We start from the raw sequence: 22,232 nt of genomic DNA, 5'->3' as shown, positions 1-22,232 counted from the left end.
GAGGGAAAGACGGCTATTGGTGATGCTGCCAATTTTGGGTAAATGTGGTTGAGCATGACAAAGTATTGAGGGTAATTGGCATTCCTGAGGAAAAAGAAGCAGAACTTGCCTGGTGCCCAAACAGATCTAAAATGGTGGCTTGAGAGGAACAGGGACAGAGAGAAGCCCAATGCAGTTAAGATCTAGATGTGGAAGGGCCAAGTTTTCCTGGATCTCTGAGGAGTAGGGAGGCTCCAAGTGACTGTGGGTTATGGAGGTCCCATTTACAGGTTCTACCTCTGTCTTTCCAACCTGCTCTTCTTTTCCCCAGTAGGCTGCAGGCTACCACCTATTCCCACTTCTTGTCTAAAAAGCAAATTTTATGAAGTCATTGGTCCTTTTAGCTTCGGACATCAAGTTAAAATTTCTTTAGCTCCTCAAACAAGGTCCTTCAGGATATGGTCCCACTTTGCTATCTAGCCCCATGTCTTACTACTGCCTACACATTCTTTTTGCTCCAGCCATGTGGAAGTTTTTCCAGCCCTTTAAAAGTGTTGGGCTTTCATATAGGGGTGCCTGCTCCTGTACTTGGAATATTCATCCCACCCTCTCCTCCCCAACTCGTTCACTCTTCCATTTCTATTTGTCCTTCAAAACTTAGCTCAACCACCATTTCCCACAAGCCTTTTACAACCCCAGCTTGACTTCTACTAGCCTTTTCTCTGGGCTGTCTTGGCATCCTCCACATGACACATACCCTTAACCACACCTCACTGAAATCAGTGCCTCTCTTCCTCAATAGACTGGGTACCTTTATGAAGGCAGCTCCCAGTCTACCTGGTTTCTATCAACAATGTCTAGCTCATAAACAGCACTGGATATTTCTAAATTAATAAAATTATCAACCATGACAGTTTTCAAGTTTAAGCAGTAAACCTAGAAACCACTTTAAAATTTAAACAGCAGACCATTTAACTGTGACATACCACATGCTAACAGTGCATTGCGTTCCTAATGGCAAGTGCAATGTTGCTGGCCCATTTTCCAGTGGGAAAAGCTGGACATTTAGGAAAACATCTCTGTGAGATTCACCAGCCCACATATGGATCTCAAGCAGCCTGTCTGTCGTCTGCAGAACCCACCAGATTAGAGGGCATCTCCTGGCCTTGACCTACACTGTACCTATAACTTCTAAAAGAGGTGGGCAGGTAGAGATTTATCGTAACCGTGGTTGTCTTTAGGTTAAGGAGTGCAGGAGTATGTTTGTCCGTGTGGGTATATTTTTGTGCGTGTGCACGGGTGGGGGAGGAAGGAGGCGATGTGTGCATCACTTCAGAGTCGCCTTTCCTGACCTTCACTCGCTGACGTTCGTCTCTCCCATCCTCTCTTCGCACTTTATTCTCCTCCTTTGCTCTGATCATTCAGCTTTACTTGCATTTTAGTAACAGATTAATGTCTGTCTTCCCCGATAGACTGTAAACTGCACTAAGTAAGGAGCCTAATATGTTCCTGGTTCGTTCCAGTAATCCCCTGCCCAGTAGGACGCCTGAGGCATAACAGGTATTCAACAGCTATTTCTCCGACAAGCGTTCAAAGGACCTTCCGGGCAGACTGACCGCTCCCGTGTCCCCACCCCAGCGGACAACAACGCTTTGCCTACCAACGGCCGGGTGGAGGCGGGGCGGACGGGGCGCGGCACGCAGCGCGCGGCGGGTGCGCTCTCGCGGGGACCGTTCTCTGGATCGCGTGGGCGCGGCCCGGCGGGGGAAGGGGAAACGGGGAGGAGGCGGGCGACACGCGAAGGAGGGACCTGGCCAATGAGGGCCGGCCGGGCGGGGCTCGCTGCCGTCCGGTTGCTCGGGCGCGCGCCGGGCTGGGCGTGCCCACGGGTGACGCGCGGGGCTGGACGGGCCAATTGGTGCGGGGCGGCGGGCGGGCGGGACTCGAGCCCCGGGGCTTTAGGACGTGAACCGGCGGCCGGACGGACAGACTGACGATCGGCCCCATCGCGGGAGTTGCATGGCAGGGATGGCGCTGGCACGGGCCTGGGAGCAGATGTCCTGGTTGTACTACCAGTATCTGCTCGTCACAGCGCTGTACATGCTGGAGCCCTGGGAGCGGACTGTGTTCAGTATCCTGCCCGGGCCGCGCGCGTGGGGGGGTGGTTGGGGCAGGCCACGGGGCTCCCTCCTTCCGGGCCCAGGGGCTGGGGGGGGGCGCGGGTGGGCACCGGAGAGAAGTCTTCCCGGCCCGGGTAAGCGGACGGGCCTTTTCGCAGCTGGTGGCATGGGGGCCTGTCGCGCGGTCAAGGAGGGGCGAGAACTTGAGCTCCGGAGCCTGCCTGTGAGTCAGTTGACCTGGGGTAGAGCAGTATTTTTTTCTGGAGGAAATCCCCAAGGGTGGTGTCCTACCCGGTACATCCTCGTTTGCTCTTTGGCCGCGGCTGCTTTTGGTTCAGCCCCTATGTGTTCTTGTGGGAGGCAGAGACCGTGTAGTGGAGCAAATCGCTCCCAGTTTGGATGCCTTTGACCTTTAACTGTCCCCCGATTTAGCTGGCTTTGGTCCTGATGAGAATTCTAACCAGTTTGCCAGCTTTTAAAACCGGATTGTGAATTTGTGGTCATGACACCCCAGTGCAGTTTTTGAAAGCAGTTTAAGTTATTGTGCCTTTTTGGTCTTCAATGATGGGTAATTTAAAATGTTTTATTAAATGAATTCTTTCTCCTTTTTGGTCTTCAATGATGGGTAATTTTAAATGTTTTGTTAAATGAATTCTTTCTCTGTTTGCATCCTCCGTAGAAGTCCTGCCCGAAAAAGGAATTTGTGGTTAGTTGTAGTTAGGGTTTGACACTGTTTGGACGAATAAGAGTTAATACATACTTGCTAAAGACTACAGATTACTGTGAGCCAAACTACTGTGCTAGGTACTTTTGCATATATTTTAACTTATCTAACCTTCCCAACAACTCCAGCGAATAACTCGAGGTTGTAAAGAGAGGCTTCCTGAAGTCTGATTTTTCGTGCCTCCAGTTGCCTATGTTTTGACACCGCTTGATAATGACATTCTCGAAGAATAAATACTAATTATGAGATGTAACATTTTTTTTTTAAACTTTGAGGCCAATATGAAACTGATATTCCACATACGTGTTTACTTCAGACAGGGTCTCTTCCTTTTCAGTGTGGTTTGGTTGGGAGTTGCCTGCTTCAGGACAGTTTTGCAAATGCGTTGTTGCATTCCGGTAGAGTGACTGAGGTAATTTCATTCCAAGCCTTATGGAGTGTGTTTGTGCTGAAGTAGCGTAAGGTTATACTCAGAGTCTTTTGTTTCAACATTTTTGAGGAAACTTAGCTGTAAGGCAGTTTATTTATTATCATTGACATTTCTTTGCAGTATGGAATAATTTAAGAACAAGAATACATGTTTCAGATTTAGATTCTGAACGTAAAGTCGAGTCTGGCCCCGCCCCCCCATCCTGCCCCCGCCATTTGCTTGTAGTTCCCGTTCAGTCTCACTGTTAAGGTCTGTAGGTTAGAGTTCATGAGGTCATGCCTTGTATGATGTTGTACAATATTGTATGGATATTTAATTGAAATTTCTCAATGGAAGCACACATTTCTTGTCTCACTTAAAATCGTCTTAAAAATGAATTTAAACGCTGTTGGAGTAAATTGACACGCTTTAAATCAGAGGAAACCCTGGTGGTGTAGTGGTTAAGTGCTACAGCTGCTAACCAAGAGGTCGGCAGTTCAAATCTGTCAGGCGCTCCTTGGAAACTCTATGGGGCAGTTCTGTTCTGTCCTACAGGGTCGCTATGAGTCAGAATCGACTCGATGGCAGTGGGTTTAAATCAGAAATTGAGTGTAGAGCCCACTATCAGAGTCTAGTATAGATCTTACATTTAAAGCTATTGTTGGCATAGGGATAAATGTTGCAGTTGTCAATGGTGTTATGGTTTTTCTGTTTTCTGTTGCATGATACCCACCCATGCATACCTACTGTTAGTAGCCTTAGCTCTTAACCACTGTGCTGCCAGGGTTGCAATGATATAACATATAAATTCCTAGGTGGTAATTTTTTGGGGGGAGGATGGAGAAATAAATTATGAACTCAAATGCAGTGCTTCTATAGATTTTTTTGCCCTTAGCTTTTGACTTCTCTTTGGTTTTTATGACCAACTGGTATCTGTTAGTGTAGAATCTTAAGATTTTAAACCTAAAACTTAAAAACAGTCTTACTGGAAAGTTCACGTTATTGAATTAACCCAGGGTAGTAATGCATTCTTTTGCCATAAACCCCCAAACCAGACCTGTTGCCATTGAGTAGATCCTGACTCATAGTGACCATAAAGGTGGGAGAACTGTCCCATAGGATTTCCAAGGCTGTAATCTTTTCAGAAACTGACTGCGCCTCTTTTTCTCGTGGAGTAGCTGGTGGGTTGGAACCACTAACCTTTTGGTTAGTAGCCTAGTGATTAACCACTGTGCCAGCAGGGTTCCTTTTCCTTTGTCATATACTCCTAAATTATTATGAGCTGTTCGTATTTATATTATTCCATCTCAACTTCTAACCTCAAGAGTTATTTAAAGCCAGGCATTTAATTATCTGGTGGTTTAGTTTGGAACTTTACATCAACTTGAGATTGAATCTTCATTCTAGCTTAGAGGAAAGAACTGTATGAAAAAAACTGGTTTTTTTTTTTTTTTTTTAACTTAACGGGAGCCTTAATTACTGTGAAATAGTTTGAATTTCATAATTAATTAATAGTCAGCAAGTGTCGCTCAGAACTGTGGCCAGTTGCATGGTTTTGGACAGACGTATGCATTTTGTAACTAAAAAATGAAATTGAATGTAATCAAGACTGCTAGTAACCTAAATTTTAGTGTAAAAGAAATTTGCATGGGTATTTGAGTTGGAAGTCCTGGACAGAAGAAGAGTCTAGATTAATCTTTAATTTCTTAAAAAAGATGAATCCATTGGTTTACGTTTAACTGCTGTAACTCCTTTAATAATTTCAAGTTGTTATTATAGGGAAAACAGCCTTTTGTAACCATTTTTGCACACTTTCTAGGAGCATCTTGGATCATCTGAAAGTATATGTAAAAATTCTTTAATTCTATATTTCTTTCCCAAATGAAATAGGTAGAAGTTAGTTAGAAGTCATTGTAAGTTGAAGGTCAATCCCAACCAAATATAAACATTTTTGAAGTTATCTAAGGAAATTGTGACGTAAAAAATAATTTCAGATGTCTTTAAAGAAATGTATAATCTATTTTGAAAGGTCAGGCACATTGTGAATGGTTCTTTAAACAGTATGATTTATGAATTAGTTTTGTCAATACACCATGCGAGGGCCAGTATCCCAAATTTTTCTCTTGTCCTCTGTGTTCTGATACCATATTTAAAATGATACATTAGCTTTTGATTTGTCAGCCAAATATGTGAGCCGTTTCCACGTGCAGACATGATTTGTATCTTATAAAGAAATGGGTCGTGAGGCCTGCGTTAAGACAGAAGGTAACAATAAAAATAATTACATAGTAAGTGCTAAGTAGCATTACACTAAATACTTAGAAGACCTGCTATAGGCAGAGAAGCAGTGACCTGTATCTCCACGGGTGAAATTTTGAATATATGTTTCAAAAACCCCTTTTGCCTGTTGCCAACTAGCAGTAGGAAAGGAAAAGACCAGGTTTTGTAATCAAGACAGGTTTTGTAACCAAAGTGAGGCATTCTCTGTAGCGCCTTATTGAATTACATTGTCACTAGTATGTTGAGGAAAGGTGGAAAGATTAAAAATAACTTGTAAAAATACTTTGAATCCTAAGCAAAACTTATTTTAACTTTGTTTCATTGATTAAAAAAAAAAAAGAAGTCTTATTAGTCTGTAATTACCGCATTTTATTATTTGCCACCTTCCTGCTGCTGCTTATGTTTCCATGACAACTTATGCTTCTATTTATTTTAAGCAAAATGTAGGCATTTCTTTGGTGTGTGTTAGGAATTAAATTCTCTCTGAAAGCCAGTCCATGTTTCTTCAAGGAAAGATTTTTTTTTTTTTTTAAATCTCTGTGCTGGCCACACAAATTAAGCTTGTGAAACATTTGTTTTTGTATTAACTTGTCATTTCAAAGCTATTGCAGAAAGCATTGGGTGGTAGAAACAGAAACCTGATTTTAAATCACTTTTAGAATAGCTTTGGATCTTGGCCATTTCTGATGAACAGAATTCAGTTCTCTGAGAGAATTCAAATTTAAAGAAGTAGAAAATGGTGTAGCTAGATGGGAACAACATCTTTGATTTATTTTTGAGCCATTGATAAAATTTACATTGTTCTGTCTACTCATTTGTAAAATATTTATGTTTGCTGAATTCTGTATTCCGCAAAAATTTATTCTGTGTGTTATATTTTCCAGAGATTTTTCTATGTACTGGGGCTGTAACTGAGAATAAACCAGATAAAAAATACTTCTCCTAATGCTACTAGATAGATAATTAAAATATATAGACTATTGGATTGTTATATGTGTTATGGAGAAAAATAAAGCAGATAAAAATAGGAAGTAAGGAAGAGGGACTTTTATTCAATTTTAGCTGAAGGAAGATAACTGTTTGGAAAGACAAGCTGTGTCAGGATACCCGGGAATGAACATTCTATGTAGAAGCAACAGGAAGCGTAAAGGCCCAGAGGCAGGAGCTTGACTGTTATGTTTGTTCCAGGAATAGCAGAGAGACTGGTGTGACTGGAGCAGAGTAGAGAAAAATATGAGCAGTAGGAAACAGAGGTCAGATGATCAGATGATGTAGGGCCTCATAGGCAGGCCCTTGTAGACTCATTTTGGAGTGAGATAGCAGAAGATGAAGGGAGGTGCTTATACCTTTTGAATAAGTAGATTCAGTAGTTAAATATCCAGTAATGGTTTTCTCACTGACATTTTAATATTCAGTAAAGTAGGAAAACTAAATCATAAGAATATTCATCCCCTTACCCACCCCCCCATGGAAACCCTGGTGGCCTAGTGGTTAAGAGCTACGGCTGCTAACCAAAAGGTCCGCAGTTCAAATCTACCAGGCACTCCTTGGAAACCCTATGGGGCAGCTCTGCTCTGTCCTATAGGATTGCTATGAGTCGGAATCGACTTGATGGCAACAGGTTTTTGGTAGCCTCCCATGGGACTCAAAGCTCTTTTCCTTTTGAGTGGGAAAACAAAAATACAACCTATGACCTTTTCCCCCCCTTATTTCTTATGTACTGTCCTGAGTTCTGTACTAAGTTTTCAAGAAGACAGACTTTGTTCCTCTTCTCAAGGAAATTTGGAGGCTGGTTTCAGGAAAAAATAGCACTTATATACGTTTTCAGGTAGATTGTACCTGTGTCATTTCAGCTGAGGGAGTTGTGCAGCAGGTGCTTTGTGACAAAGGGCAGGAAGGACATGGTGGGCTGAGAATGCTCAGAGAACTTCCAGGGAGGTATTTGAGTTTCCCCGCTCCCCCCCGTCAGGTAGAGAAGATGTGGACTGGAGTGTAGAGGTGGGTTGGGATGGCAAGTACTCCAGTCTGGCTGGTTGGAACAAGGATCCTTCAAGGCAGAATAGGCTGAGAGTAAAGTTGGAAAAGTAGCTTGGAGCCATTCATTAACTCAACAAATACTTTGTGAATACTATGGGTCAGACGTGGTTTTAGGTCCTTATGATACATCAGTGAGCAAAAGAGACAAAGATCCCTGCCCTTGGAGTAGTCATAATAAGTGAATTACATAGTGTGTGCATTGCGGGGTGGGGGGGGGCGGTCTCAGTTTCTTAATGCCGCCATAACAGAAATACCACAAGTGGGTGGCTTTAAAGAACAGAAATTTATTTTTTCACAGTTCAGGAGGCCAGAAGACTGAATCTGGAGTGCGGCTCTGGGGGAAAGTACTTCTTTGTCTATTTTATCTGGTTTCTGGTACACAGCAATCCTCAGTTCCTTGACGATCCTGTATGTTTCTGTCTTTCCCAGATTGTGCTTGCTTGTCTCTGTGCCTAATCTGATCTTTTTATATCTCAAAAGTGATTGGTTTAAGGGACACCCTACACTGATAGGGTTTCCTTAGCACAACGAAGAAAACCCTATTCCCAAATGAATTACATCCACAGGTATAGGAGTTAGTGTAACACATTTTTGGGAAACATAATTCAGCCTGTAACAGTATGTTAGGTGGTAAACCTTATGGAAAACAGAAAAGTAGATCAGGGTAAGGGGGATCAGAGATGCAGGGGTAGGATGGAATTACTGTTTGAAAGAGGATGTCAAGAGAGGCTTCACTGAGAAGGGGCATTTGAGCAAAAACGAAGTTGGTGAGGGAGTTAGCCATGTAGAAATCTGGGGGAAGAGCATAAGGAAGCAGAAGGAACCCAGAAAACCCATTGCTGTGAAGTTGATTATGATTCACAGCAATGCTTATGAGCAGGATTGCTGGTTGCTGCTGTGAGCAGAGGGAACAGCCAGTGCAAAGGCCCCTAGTCAGGAGCCTGTCTGGTGAGTGTCAGCGTCATCCTGGAGGCTGGCTAGAGTGGAGTAAGCATGAGGAGAGTAGTAGATGGTGAGGCCAGAGAAGCAGCGAAGGGTCTGTGGATCATTGTAAGGACTTTGGTTTATAATCTGAGTGAAAAATGAAGCCCTTGGAAGGTTTTGAGTGAGAAGTCATCTAATCTGGCTTTTATTTAAATGTTAAAAGGTTTACTATAGCAGCTGGACTGGGAACAGATCAAGGGTAGTGAGAGGAGACAAAGGTGGAAGCAAAGGTGAGTGTTTTGGATTGAGGCAGACTTTGAAATGAGCATTAAAAAACTAAACTGTTATTTTTAGTAGCAACTAACTTATTTTCTTAGAATTTTACTGTATCCCCAGATGTTTACAGCTTAGAATAGAAAAGGCTTTTTTATGCATCTCAGTATACTAGAGTAATGAAAGCATTTGTTTTGAAAATATGAATTCTTAAATCATAAATAAAAAAGTAAATTTTGCACCCCCATGATCCAAAACTCAAAAGATACAAAAAGGCGGTGAACAAGTCGTCTTCCCACCCTTGCCCCAGCCACCCTGGGGCAACCAGTGTCCATGGTTTCCTGATCATTTCTCCCGAGATATTCTGTGAATACATGAAAGATACTCTTAATAGCTGGTGTTTTGGTGTGCATGGTTTTTATAAGCTGATCCTTTCCACCGTGTCTAAAAGAGAGGTGTTTGAGGAATATATTTTGCTATACCACCTTAGGTAGTACTAGTAAGGATTGGTAGGGTTCCTTACACACGTAGATACTAATTTAATTACAAGTATGTTTTGTAAATAAACATAACAAACAAGACAAAACTGGCTTGGAAAGCCCTAGATTCAGCCATTGGGGACCTTTAGGTCACCATCTGTCCCTGTCTTTGACACAGCTTCACTGGAGCTAGTCAATAAAGGGAATTGCCATTAAAATTCTATTCATCAGAGTCTTCTAGAATTTTCTTAATGAGCTCCTCTTTTGAAGAAAATGTTTGTATATGTAGAATCATCTGAGATTTTCAATAGACTTCCAATAAAGATAAATAGCACAGAATTTGATTAGACAAAATTCTCAGTATCAGAGAATTTACTTCTAGATAAATATACTGACTCCATAAGTGAGTTTAAGATCTTTTAGAAAGATTTTATCCAGATGCTTTCAAGCAAAATTTAATTTCAGAATAACCTTGAAATAACCTGAACATTTTGTATGATTTTCATACTTATACAGGAAATGAAATTCCTCCCAACTGTCTTAAATCTTTTTTCTGTATTTTATTGCAGTTCTTTTTGACCTTCCCTTTGTAGAAATGAATGCAACTTTCTATTACTAGTCATAAATTGAGGAAGCCAGAATAATTGTAACTAATAAATTAATACTTTTTATTCCTTCACCCAGGGGCCTTCAGGCTTTTTTTTCCAGTAAACCCCCAGAAGAACATTATGTATATCGTCACTCATTTAAGTTCACATCTAAAATGTTTCATAATAAGTTTAGAAAGTTAACAAAGGACATAATTTCTGGCTTTTCACATATATGTGTATTTTAAGACTGTATATTTTTATTGAAAACCATAAAACTACAAATTTTCCTCATATAATTCATAGAAAGTGTTCACCATCTAATCTAACTGGCAAAGTCAGTCTTCACTGTCAAGCCAAATTGGCTGAAGGAGGCTTGATTTCTCTCAGAAAAAGCTCAGTGCCATTTTTCTGTTCAAATAAATGTGTTAATGTAGACCCCTTCACTTGCATCTCACTTCTGAATTCAAATTAGAGGGCTAGATAGCTGAGACTTGGAGATGAGCCATGAGCTTGTAACCCGAGTGAAATAAAGTACAATTGAGTTAGTTACGATCCTTTTATTTCGTGTCCCAGAGGTTATTTTACACCCAGTAGAAACGGTTGTCAGAGTCAGGAAGTGAAGTGTGAGAAGGGAGGTTGTGTCAGGGGGGATGGGAAGGAGAAGTAGCTGACCGCAACAGCTCTCAGGCATTTATTTCAGCTTTAGGAGAGAATGCAGTGGAAGCTGTAGATCTGCAAACAGTTTCATCTTAAACTATCCTAGCCTCCTGAGAAATCTTCCTTGTGTCTCCAGGAGTCCTGTACTGTAGTCTGAAAACAGCTGGTCTAATCTGTTTTTCACTGCCTTGATATTCGGTTGGTTAACTGAGAAGATTAGACTGTCTTTCACCCATACTTCTTAGGATATGGTCCCTTTAATACCTTTTGGGAAAGGTGGAAGCTGCTGAACGAGAACTAGGTAGTCCGTAACAGGAAGGGCAGGAAGAGTCATGGATGGTTGATGGCAGTGGGGCAGATCATCCATAGAAATTCTTCAGTGTTGCAGCGTGTAGTATTCATGATTTATCAGTAGAGAGAATTGGAGGTCCTGTCTCTGCTGCTTCAGATTCTTTGACTTTACCACCCCTCCAGGCTCTGAGTGTTGTAATGTTTATAGCACTTCAGAGCAAAGATAAGATGCATTTAAAAAAGGTTTTTTCAAAACAAATCCCAAATGCTCAACTTTAATAATTAAAACAAAGTATGTTCCAGAAGATACACTGAATAGAGTATATATAATTTTCATAAATTCTGAATGCTTAAAAACTAGCAGTTATGGAAGGTAGATATGATCAATAGTTACGAGAAGTAAACTGGGTAGCTGCTTCAACAAAATAAAATCACCTTTTCAGAAGTTTTACTAGTTCAGGAATTTTGGCTATCCCCTGTTATATATGTTCCTGAAAAATCACAAAATCATACGGCTTATGGAAAAACGGTATTGGGGCAGACCACTCTAAATCTTAGTAAGCAAGGACTCACTAAAACAATTGTCATCTTGGGGGATAACTCGGATGGGCCAGGCAGGCAGCTCAGTGTGGCTGGAGCTGCCCCGGGGACATTAAAAATGCACGAAGTAGAAAGGAAATGCTGGCACCTTTCTGATGGTGTGAGCTGCTAACTGAGGTAAGCACAGGACACAGTGCAACAACCTGCCACTAGCTGAGTGTTGTGCTAGCCTGGGGGTGTGACTCTCTGGAGAAGGAACCCAGGTACAGATGCTAATTTTTAGTTTTCTTAAAATAGAGCTAAAAGGACTCCTGCCTCTACTGCAACTCAGCTGAGTGAAGTTTCCTAATGAAAGTTATAATTCTGTTCCCACTAATCAGGCATCCCTAATTTATGAAAAACCCCTTATGAAACAATGCAGCTTCTGTTATAGCAGTCATGTGTGAGCTAACCAATGTTCCAGAAACTTGTATTATAGCAGAGCAGATCATATTTCAGAGCGAATGGGAATTTTTCTCCCTTGGCACTGGGACTTCAAATCTTCATGAAGTTAACTCATAAAGTTAAGTGCATTATCTATCATAGTCTCTGGGATCAGAGCTACTGGAAACTATTTCCAGGATTTCAGTTCAGAGTTGAACACGATCATTTCTGGTTTGCAGTGTGCTTTGTTTTGTTTTTTAAGAGTTTGCTGTCAAGTTAAACCCATTGCCGTTGAGTGGATTCTGACACACAGCTCATAGAGACCCCGTGGGACAAAGTAGAACTGCCCCATAGGGTTTCCAAGGAGTGGCTGGTAGATTTGAACTGCTGACCTTTTGGTTAGCAGCCAAACTCTTAACCACTGTGCCACCAGGGTTTCTGAAATAAATTTTCATACTCAGTTTTGTATAATCAGCACACTGTAGAAAGCCCAGAAAATGAATTTTGCTTGCTAAATTCTAACTTGTGATACTAATATGATATCCTTTAATATGACCCAAGAAGATCAGGTTGGTTAAGGTATGCAAGAATGTGACAGCATTAATATCTTTCTCCTCAATTTTAAGAGACAGGCAATATATTTAGTAAAAGTAAACGTTCTTACATTTTTGTTGATGATCTCCAGTTTTTTGAGGTCAAGGGAAAAAACCCATAGCAAATCACAAGATTTCCCGTTTGGAACTTCATTCAGTAGCTGGCAGCCGCTTTTAGTTAGGACCTTTGATTACCTTTTGGCACACAGCCTAAGGTATGACTTTTTCACATACTTTTTTCTTTATCGTTAAAATGGTTCTGTAAAATAGAGTTATAGAAACTCTTGAGTATTTCTAAGCATAGGTAGCATTTTAGAATTGATTTTACAGAAGGAATTTGACTAACACAAGTTGTTTTCAGTGTCATTTTGGCTTTGTTTTTTGATGTGAGCAGTGCAAACAGAGGAGTCCCTGAGTGGCGCAAACGGTTAAGCGGCAGACTACTAACCAAAAGGTTGGAGGGTCAAACCCACCCAGAGGCATCTCAGAAGTAAGGCCTTGGCGATTTGCTTCTGAAAGGTCACAGGCTTGAAAACCCTATGGAGTGCAGTTCTACTCTATGTACATGGAGTCACCATGAGTTGGAATTGACTCAACACTAACATCAACGAGTGCAATCAGAGATTTAAAGCACTGAAATTTAGACTGATGATGAAGTATAGGTCGTACTATTGGAATAAAGGGCCCCTGGCCTTTCCCAAGGAGAAACTACTTTTGACTTATCCAATCTTGTGAATAGATTCCTAAGGTAGGTGGTGATAGTTGGGGTACAGGTTGGGACAGGAAATGGTAGTTGCTATCTTGCTTCAAATAGCATTGTACTTAATCTTTGAAGCATTTCCTCTCATTGTTATAGAATTTTTTTTTTTTCTTTTTGGTAAGTTGTTGGTATAAGGATGGGGATGGTCCTTGTATGAGAGAAAAATCATTACTGTTTCCTGTCTACAAGAAAACGTATCAGTCGGCTCACCATTAGTTGGGGATCCCTATTGAAAAAACAACAAACAACATACAGATACATCGTTTCCTATCTATTTGCTTTTATACCATTGAACCCATAAAATATTTGTTACACCTAGGTTATAAATAACTTTTGATGGTTCCTGTAGCTGTTGAACAAACGTTTATCCGTAGCACCCACACATATCCTGGTACGTTATCTGCTCAGTTGTTGAATGATTTATGAAGTGTCCTCTTTATCAGTACACAATAACTGGAAGCAAAGAGCAGGGGAGGTGTTCTTGCTCTCAAGCACTTAAACTTCAGAGGTAAAGATGGGTCATAAACACACAAAACAGTGCAAGCTGTATTTTATCTTTTGAGGCTCTTTTTTTTGTTATAGTCTAGATTGCACTAACATTATTCTGTATTGCCCCCTCTGAAGTTGTACTTGTTGCCCTCGGGTCAATTCTGACTCATAAAGACCCCCTACCCTATAGTATAAAAACCAAAAACCAAACCCACTGCTGTCGAGTCGGTTCCGACTCATAGTGACCCTATAGAACAGAGTATAACTGGCCCATAGTGTTTCCAAGGAGTGCCTGGTGGATTTGAACTGCTGACCTCTTGGTTAGCAGCTGTAGCACTTAACCACTATACCACCAGGGTTTCTGGACCCAACCAATTTGTGTACAGCTACTGATACTTCTGTTGTACAAACAGCAATAAGAGTTTGGTAAATAGAAAGATTACTGTGTCATTTTGTGTATGTATGTATTGTATGTAACATTTACCTGTTTTTACATTTTATCTTTGTGGGTGTGTGTGTCAAACAGAAGATTGCTTTAAAGATGATTGAGAAGTGGTGTCTAAGTGCTCTGTTCAAACAAGTGGAATCCTAAAATCTTGATGCAAGATAGGACCACCGAAGTGTCCTTTAACCATCTCATTTTATGGAGCTAAAACCTGGGCCCAGAGAGGTTGTGACTTCCCATGATCACTCTAAATAACAAATTAGTAGCCGGTTGACTTTGGAAACTTCTGAGACTTATAGACCTGAGTCATGATGTTAAATTCCCAAACCCTCCAAGAACAGTTTCAATAAGGATTATGTTGCCTTTTGTTGCAGAGAGGTTAGATTCTAAATTCTCACATCAACCCTGAAAGATAGGTGATGTGTATCCCTATTTGTAGATAAGGAGACTGGTGATCAGATAGTTTTTGATATGACCAGGCATTGCTAAAGTCACAGCTCAAATCCAGGTCACCTCTCAGTATTGGGCTGTTTCCAGTACCCGTTTCTTACACTTTGTAGTGTGTCACAGATAATTTAAACATTGAGAGGTGTGTGCAGAATGAAATGGATTGAGAAATTCACTCAAATAACAGATAGCAAATTATTGCTGGTATGGGGCAGTTACACTCTGTCCTATAGGGTCGCTATGAGTCGGAATTGAGCCGATGGCACTGGGTTTTGTTTATATACTCTACATGGTATCTGTTTAGCTCCATTTGTGAGCATGCTGCTGAGAAAGTGAAAGTCACATGCTCTCCAACTTTGCAAAGCGAGGTCCTGGTCACAATAAAACCAGTGTCTAAGAGTTTCAAGAAAAATTACCACTGTCAATGGTGCCGAATGTAACTCCAGGGAATATTCAACTTAGTACACTAGCACTGTTTCAACTACATCGTTAAAGTTGCTTAGATTGCATTTATAGAAAGCCACTGTCTTAGTTGTCTAGAGCTGCTATGGATGGGTTTAACAAAGAGAAGTTTATTCTCTAACAGTCCCAGGAGGCTATAAGTCCAAATTCAGGGTGCTGGCCCCAGGGGAAGGCTTTCTTTCTCTGTTAGCTCTGGAGAAAAGTCCTTGTCATCAGTCTTCCCGTGGTCTGGGAGCATCTCAGTGCAGGCTTTCTTGGTGGTGTGAGGTCCCCCCTCTCTGCTCACTTCCCTTTCCTTTTTATCTCTTGAGAGCTAAAAGGTCCTGCAGGCCACACCCCAGGGAAACTCCCTTTACATTGGATCAGGGGTGTGACCTGGGCAAGGGTGGTGTTACAATCCCACCCTAATCCTCTTTAACATAAAATTACAATCACAGAATGGAAGACAACCACACAATACTGGGAATCATGGCCCAACCAAGTCGATATACATTTTTGGGGGACACAATTCAATCCATGACAGCTACTTTTAAAAGTTGCCTTCAAAAGTGCAAGACAGTTATTAAGCCTAGTAGAAATTCCTCACTGTCCCATTGTCGGGTGGTTCACTGAGCTAGAGTATCATTGTATAGCTAGGTCACTTTTGAAAATTCAAGAGACTTTAAAGCTTCAGGATAGTTTTGAAGTTTAGTTATATAGAACACTTTCTTTTGTAGGCATGCTTAATTATTGTAATTCTGAAAATAGGAGAAATAGAATCAGAATATGGAAACACGAAATAACATATTTGGGGGACATAGGATTAAAAATTATATCAATGAATGGCTATTGGGACTATTGGTAAAGGGTTAAGTAAGGTTAACTTTTTTTTTTTTTAAGGTCATAAATTAGCATTTGTGGCTAGATTCAAGTAACTTTGGCTAATTTCCTTTTCATCTGTTGCCAGAATTGGGAGTTGTTTTTTCTTTTTCTGAGACTAAGATTTTCAGCCTATTTCCTAGTAACAAATTCAAAATATGTCTAAACGTTGTAAAAAGGAGATTTCACATAAAATGGGTTTTAGTCTAGTACTATATGCAATTCCTTTTTTTTTCTTTACAATTCCTATTTATTAAAAAAAAAAAAAAAAACTCAGGCATACAAAAAAATTCCATGGATAATAATATAATGAATGTGCATGTACTTTTCAACCAGCTTCGGAAAAAATTACTAATACATTGGAAGTCCCTTCTGTACTTCTCCGTCACTTCCCGCTTCTGCCTCTCCCCATTCCACCTCACTAGTAACCACTGTCTTCAATTTGCTTTTTATAATTACCATTTATTTCTTTCTACTTTTGCCCCATATGTGTGCATCACAACATAATGCCACCTGCAGTTTTGAACTCTAGTATATTGTATTCTCACCAGGCAAAAATGTTTTCATGTTTGGTAAGTTCTTGTTTCATTTAGGGAAAAACCATGACTTTATGTCCAGTTAAAAAATTTAAAAGTTTGACAATTTAGTGTTCACAAAATTGATCTGAAGTTTCAGATTCTTGTGTTTTAGCTAATTTATGCATGTTTGTTAACTTTGATATATTCTCAATACTAAATTGAAAAATTATAGTGGTATAAAGAGTGTATAATGTAATTATTCAGATGGCTGTTTTATAATAATCACTTCTTGAATCTGAGTCAATGACCTGTAGGCACCTAACAACAACAGGTGGGATAGGACTTGTCTTATGTAGGAAGATATAGTGGGTAAGGACATAGATTTTTAGAGTCAGACTGATTTACTTTGTAATTAGCTCCATTATTTACAATGTCATTGAGGTGTTACTTGAACTCTCTCAAGTGTTTAACACAGTGCCTGGCACACATTAAAACTAAAAACCAAACCCATTGCCATTGAGTTGATTGCGACTCATAGCAACCCTATAGAACAGAGTAGAACTGCCCCATAGAGTTTCCAAGGAGTGCCTGGTGGATTCAAACTGCCGACCTTCTGGTTAGCAGCAGTAGCTCTAAACCACTATGCCACTAGGGTTTCCTGTGCCATGCAGGGACTCCTAAAACGAGAGCTTTTACCTAATCTAATTAAGGAATGATAAATGCCTCAATCGGGGTATTAGGGCGAAGGGCAAAAACAGAAGTCTTAGCTAATTTGAATGGGGAGAGAAGGAATCAAAGGAGTTTTTAGATGGGATGATCAGGCAAACAACTATTTCAGTTGAAAAAATAGGACTTTGGAGAAAGTGATTGAGTTCAGTTTTGGCTAAGTTGAATTTAAGGTACCTTTGGATCCTTGGGTATGCAGATGGTTAAGTGCTTGGCTGCTAACTGGTGGCTCAAGCTTCCCCAGAGGTGGTGCCTCGAGAGAAAGGCCTGGAGATCTACTTCTGAAAAAAAATCAACCATTGAAAACCTCATGGAGCATAGTTCTACTCTGACACACATGGGGTGGCCATGAGTTGAAATCGAGTCGATGGCAACTGGGTTTTGATTGTGGAATGTCATAGGCGGAAATGTTCAATAAGTACTAGGAATTACCTATCTGTAGTATGGAATCTGGGGTCAGGTCAACATTAAGATGATTGTTTAAGTTATAAACATTGGGAACGCTTATCCTTTGGAATACTTTCAGCTGCAAGTAACAAACTCTTAACTCAGACCGGTTGGTTTAAAAGTAAAGAGGACTTATTGGCTTACATATCTAAAAATCCAGTGGTAGGGTAGGCTTCAAGGGTAGTTTGATCAGGATTCTGGCTCTATTTTTCTGTGTTTATTTTTGTTCCAACGCTTTCACGTGTCAGCTTTGTTCTGAGTCTTGCTTTCTTCATGGAGGCAAAGTGACTCCATTGATTCCAGGATTCCATTAGCAAACTGCATATTCTAGAAGGGAGAGAAAGCACTTGTTCCTGAATTCCTGGCCGGAGTTCTAAGCACTGGGCTGCTTGATTGGTTTTGGGAATGGGCTTTTGTTATAAAGGGAAGGAGATTACCATAATTGGGTGGGTTTGAACTCCCAGCCTATCCTGTTAGTAATCAAGTGCTTAACTAGTTCCACCTCCAGGGACTCCCTGGATATAGGGTAGGGTTCCCACCCAACCCACTGCTAGACCCACGCAAAGAGCATAACTGCTATAGTAGGAGAAGGGGTAGTGTGGATGTTTGGGAGAAAAGCACAAAGTTCACTCCAATCATCTTACTCACAAGGGCCAGACAGGGAAAGAGTCAGTAAAACAGAGAATAGTGAGAGAGTTGGGAAGAGAGCCCCAGAGAAGTGCTTTAGTCCAGGGTGGAAAAGGTTTGTAAAGAGGGAAGGACTAAAACACTGTCTATTCAGCCATTGGATTTGATAGGAGGTCATTGGTGACCTTAGAGCAGTGTCTATAGCCTGGAGGGATAAAAATCAGATTGCTGTGTAGAGGGGAATAAGGAAATATGTGGCAATGGTATGGAAGCAGCAAGGATATGCTATCTTTTAAAAGGAAAAAAAAAAAAACCCATTGTGTCGAGCCTATAGGACAGAGTAGAACTGTCTCATAGGGTTTCTAAGAGGCAGCTGGTGGATTTGAACTGCTGACCTTAAAAGCCAAGCTCTTAACCGCTGCACCACCAGGGCTCCATATTTTAAAGGAATTAGGTGATAAATAGAAGGTGGTAGTTTAAGGAAGAACTGGATTAAGGGAGGTTGAAAAATAAATTTTAAGAAATGATGATGGGATGAGGGGAATGAGTTTAGAGTTTGAGTCAGACAGCCTTGGTTTAAGCTGTGGCTCTAAAGACAGCTTCTTGAATGGCCCTGGACAAGCTACTCAGTCTTTTTCTGCTCCTAATGTGTAATAACCATAATAAACATTTCACAGGGATGTTATACGGGTTAAACAAAATAGTGTTATGTGGAAGAGATTTGCCAACTAAACTGTTATACAAATATTAGTTGGTAGTAAGCACGTTGTTTATTTAAACCCTATCTTCTCAAAAAAGAATGTAAGGTATTATAAACACTAGTATGTAGAGCTGAAAGGCATGAGAGAGAGAAGAGAATATGAGTGAATGAATGAATGAATAAAATGTGGTCCTGAAACAGGCTGCTCAGCCATTTTGAAAACCCCAGTCAACACCCTTTCCCCGCCTCTGTCTTGCTAACCATTAGCTTGTGTTGAGCAGGAAGTCGCAGCAGGTAGTGGCTCCGCCCACTGACTAGCCCTAGTTACACCTGGAAGCATGCACAGATTGAAATCACATCCTTCAACTGACCACCCCCCCCCCCAAATATAGGCATGGGAGGGCTAAAGGCAGAAAATTCCGGGTACCAAACCCAACCCCCTGACGCCATTGGAAACAAAAAGCTCCCCAGCCCCCTTAGTGAGCGAGCACGTGGCCTTAAGGTCACTAGACTCCACCCGCTCCTTGTAGGCGCAGACAATAAACTTGCCACTTTCTGTTTCCGTTGCAATCAGTGTCCCTCTTATTCAATTGGCTAATAAGACAGGACAAGAACCTGAGTGGTGTTTGGTTACAGTCCCACTGCAGAATGCGCTGTTCCTCTTTGTATGGCTACAAGGCTCTGCAAAGCCAAAAGCCCTTAGATTTTACATAATTTTTGTTAGCAGTATTTTGGGTCTTTTGTTGACTTGCGTGCATACAGGTTAAGTTCCTTAAGGCATGAGAAGAAAGGAACACTGTATAGAATGTTTGTGGTTTTCGTTATGAAGATGACTTGTTTTTGAGATTGTTGCAAAGCTTAGTGATAATAATAAAAATGTTTACTAGTAGTTAGCTAGTATATGATTGATCTTAGCTTTGTCTGACTCCAAAGTCAATGCTTTTAGCCACATGCTAGTCTAAAAATTCTTGGGTTCTTACTTAATCAAGCTGGTAGACCTTTCGCAATCATTAAGTACAATTTTATTCCTGTACATTTCTTTTCCTAAGGTTGAAATAATGCCACTTTATATGCTTAAAATTTTAAGCAGTCTGATGTATTGAACTATAATAGGGAGAACAACAATATCTTAAAAGTAATGGTGAAGATTAAATGAGCTAAAAAGAACTTAGAATGGTGCCAAGCACCGTTAGTATTAGCAGCTACCATTGTTATTTTTATAATTTTTAGTTCTTTATAAATACTTGGAAACCCTGGTGGTGCAGTGGTTTCGAGCTACAGCTGCTAACCAAAAGGTTGGCAGTTTGAATCCACCAGGTGGTCCTTGGAAACCCTATGGGGCAGTTCTACTCTGTCCTATAGGGTCACTAGGAGTCGGAATTGACTCGAAGGCAACGGGTTATATATAAATACTTGATACATATGAAAAAGCAGTAAGTGGATGGGTACTTCAACATAAAACAGTTTTTGAAAAATTTTGGGATTTAATTTTGAATAAATTAAGAAAGCATAATACGTTTCCTTAACTACAGCTCAGATTCTATGCTGGTTTCCGTTGTGGGAATGGCTCTGTACACAGGATACGTCTTCATGCCACAGCACATCATGGCGATATTGCACTACTTTGAAATCGTACAGTGACCAAGATGTGACCAGGATCCAGAGGTTCCTTAGGGAAGAATTACCCTCCAGAGTTGGAATGGGACTTCATCAGATGTCATAAGAAACTACTAGATGTCTACATAACCAACCTTATGAATATAAAGACTAAAATTCATGAGTAGAACGGGAAAATAATCCTGACTCATGTGTTGTGTTCTTTATTTTTAATTTTAAAGGAGACTCTTGTATAGTAATTTTTGTCTATTTTAACATTGTAGTCATTTGTACTTTGATATCAGTATTTTCTTAACCTTTGTGACTGTTTCAATATTACCCCGTGGAAGCTTTTATTAATGTAACTTTGAGTACATTTTAATTGCCTTCTATTTTTAAAATCTGAAGTCATTAGTTGGGCTTTACTGCTCTTGCTATTGTATGGCATATACATTGACCTGGATATATTTCTACACTTGACCAAAGTTTTATAAGAGACATTACAAGATTTGGGGCAGTGGGGAGGGAAGGGAGGATATTTTTTTGAGCACTACTTACAAAAGACTTATATCTATAAGTTTGAACTCAGGAGTACAGCTTTAGCTATCTAGACTCCACTCTTTAGCAGTGTTTGCTTTGAAACTATTAGAGCGTTTCTTAACAGTGAAAAACAGATCCTGCTAAAGTTAAAATAAAGGAACATTTCACCTTTTAAATATTTCATTCTTATGTGGACTTATTTCCAGAAAACTTTGATGATGATTCTTGTGACCAAAGGTTCTCGAGTGGTTAAGTAGCATTATTATGTAATGCTTATATACCATGAAGTTCCTAACAGAAGGTAAATCAGTGTCCTCTGAGGGCCACTGTTAACTTCCTTAAATCGAATTTCATGATTGTAATGGGTGCTGTAAATGCATTTGCACATTACAATAAGAGATGATGAGATGAATTGTAGTTAAAAACTAGAGCAAAAAGAAGTGTAAATTTGGTTAAAATCCTTTCATTCTTTGTATTTTTTTTAAAGATTTCTATTCCTTAAATGTGAAATGACTACCTAATTTTCTTGATGTAAACTCATTAAATTCAGAGAGGAAAAACAATCAGTGGATGTAGCCGTATGTTTTTTTCTCGATGGTTAAATAATGATCCGGTATTTATATTTCCTAATTGATTGCTGTGAAGCACCAGATAAGCAGTAAGTACATTTTAACATGTCTCCCAACATAAAAGTATTGTCAAAAAAAAAAAAAAAAATCAGGCATTAGGCAGTACATATTTTGACATGTTTTCCAGGATAAGTTTTGCTAATTTTAAAAAAATTTAGGTATTTTTTGGCCCTAAATTTTTAAGACTAGATGTTTGAAGTGTTTTCGAGTCTAGAGGTACAAAGTAATACATAAAAGTTTAGTATTTTATAGTCAGTTTCTATCATCACTATTAGAAGTGGTAAAGATAAAATATGTAGTTATTTAGCTTGAAGTAGTTAAAAATAATTGGATATGGTTGTGTCTTAGCTGTATTCATACTGTCTCAAGCAAAATTATCAACAGGAGGCTTTAACTTGCAAGTTATTCTGTTAATGCACAAACTTGGTTTTTTCTCTGTCGTCCCCCACAGAGAATCACTGACAAGTGGATGCCTGATATCCCTCTGGTGAGTTGATGACAGGAAAAGTTGAGAATCACTACTTTAGATGGGTATCGGGGTACCTATTCTGCCTTTTGCTCAGAAACCTTTATTTGTCCCTACTCCTTGCTGAAATGCATTAAATTGCTGTTATATGGCCGATGATTGTTATTAACACTGGCCTGTGAGACAGGTGGAAGACAATCTTA

General features: G+C 40.1%; 1 protein-coding gene across 1 annotated transcript; it reads left to right on the top strand.

The window, feature by feature from the left end:
• The first annotated feature begins 1,925 nt into the window (after positions 1 to 1,925).
• Positions 1,926 to 21,497, top strand: SPTSSA (serine palmitoyltransferase small subunit A). Its single transcript, XM_003408781.4, has 2 exons — positions 1,926 to 2,110; positions 20,336 to 21,497. The coding sequence occupies exons 1-2, from the start codon at positions 1,999 to 2,001 to the stop codon at positions 20,437 to 20,439; spliced, it is 216 nt and encodes a 71-aa protein (XP_003408829.1). The 5' UTR covers positions 1,926 to 1,998; the 3' UTR covers positions 20,440 to 21,497.
• The last annotated feature ends 735 nt before the right edge of the window (positions 21,498 to 22,232 follow it).

This window comes from Loxodonta africana, chromosome 10 (genome assembly GCF_030014295.1).
Source record: "Loxodonta africana isolate mLoxAfr1 chromosome 10, mLoxAfr1.hap2, whole genome shotgun sequence".
Lineage (NCBI taxonomy): Eukaryota > Metazoa > Chordata > Mammalia > Proboscidea > Elephantidae > Loxodonta > Loxodonta africana.
Note: the sequence above shows the minus strand (reverse complement) of the source record. Positions and strands in the feature narration are given on the sequence as shown.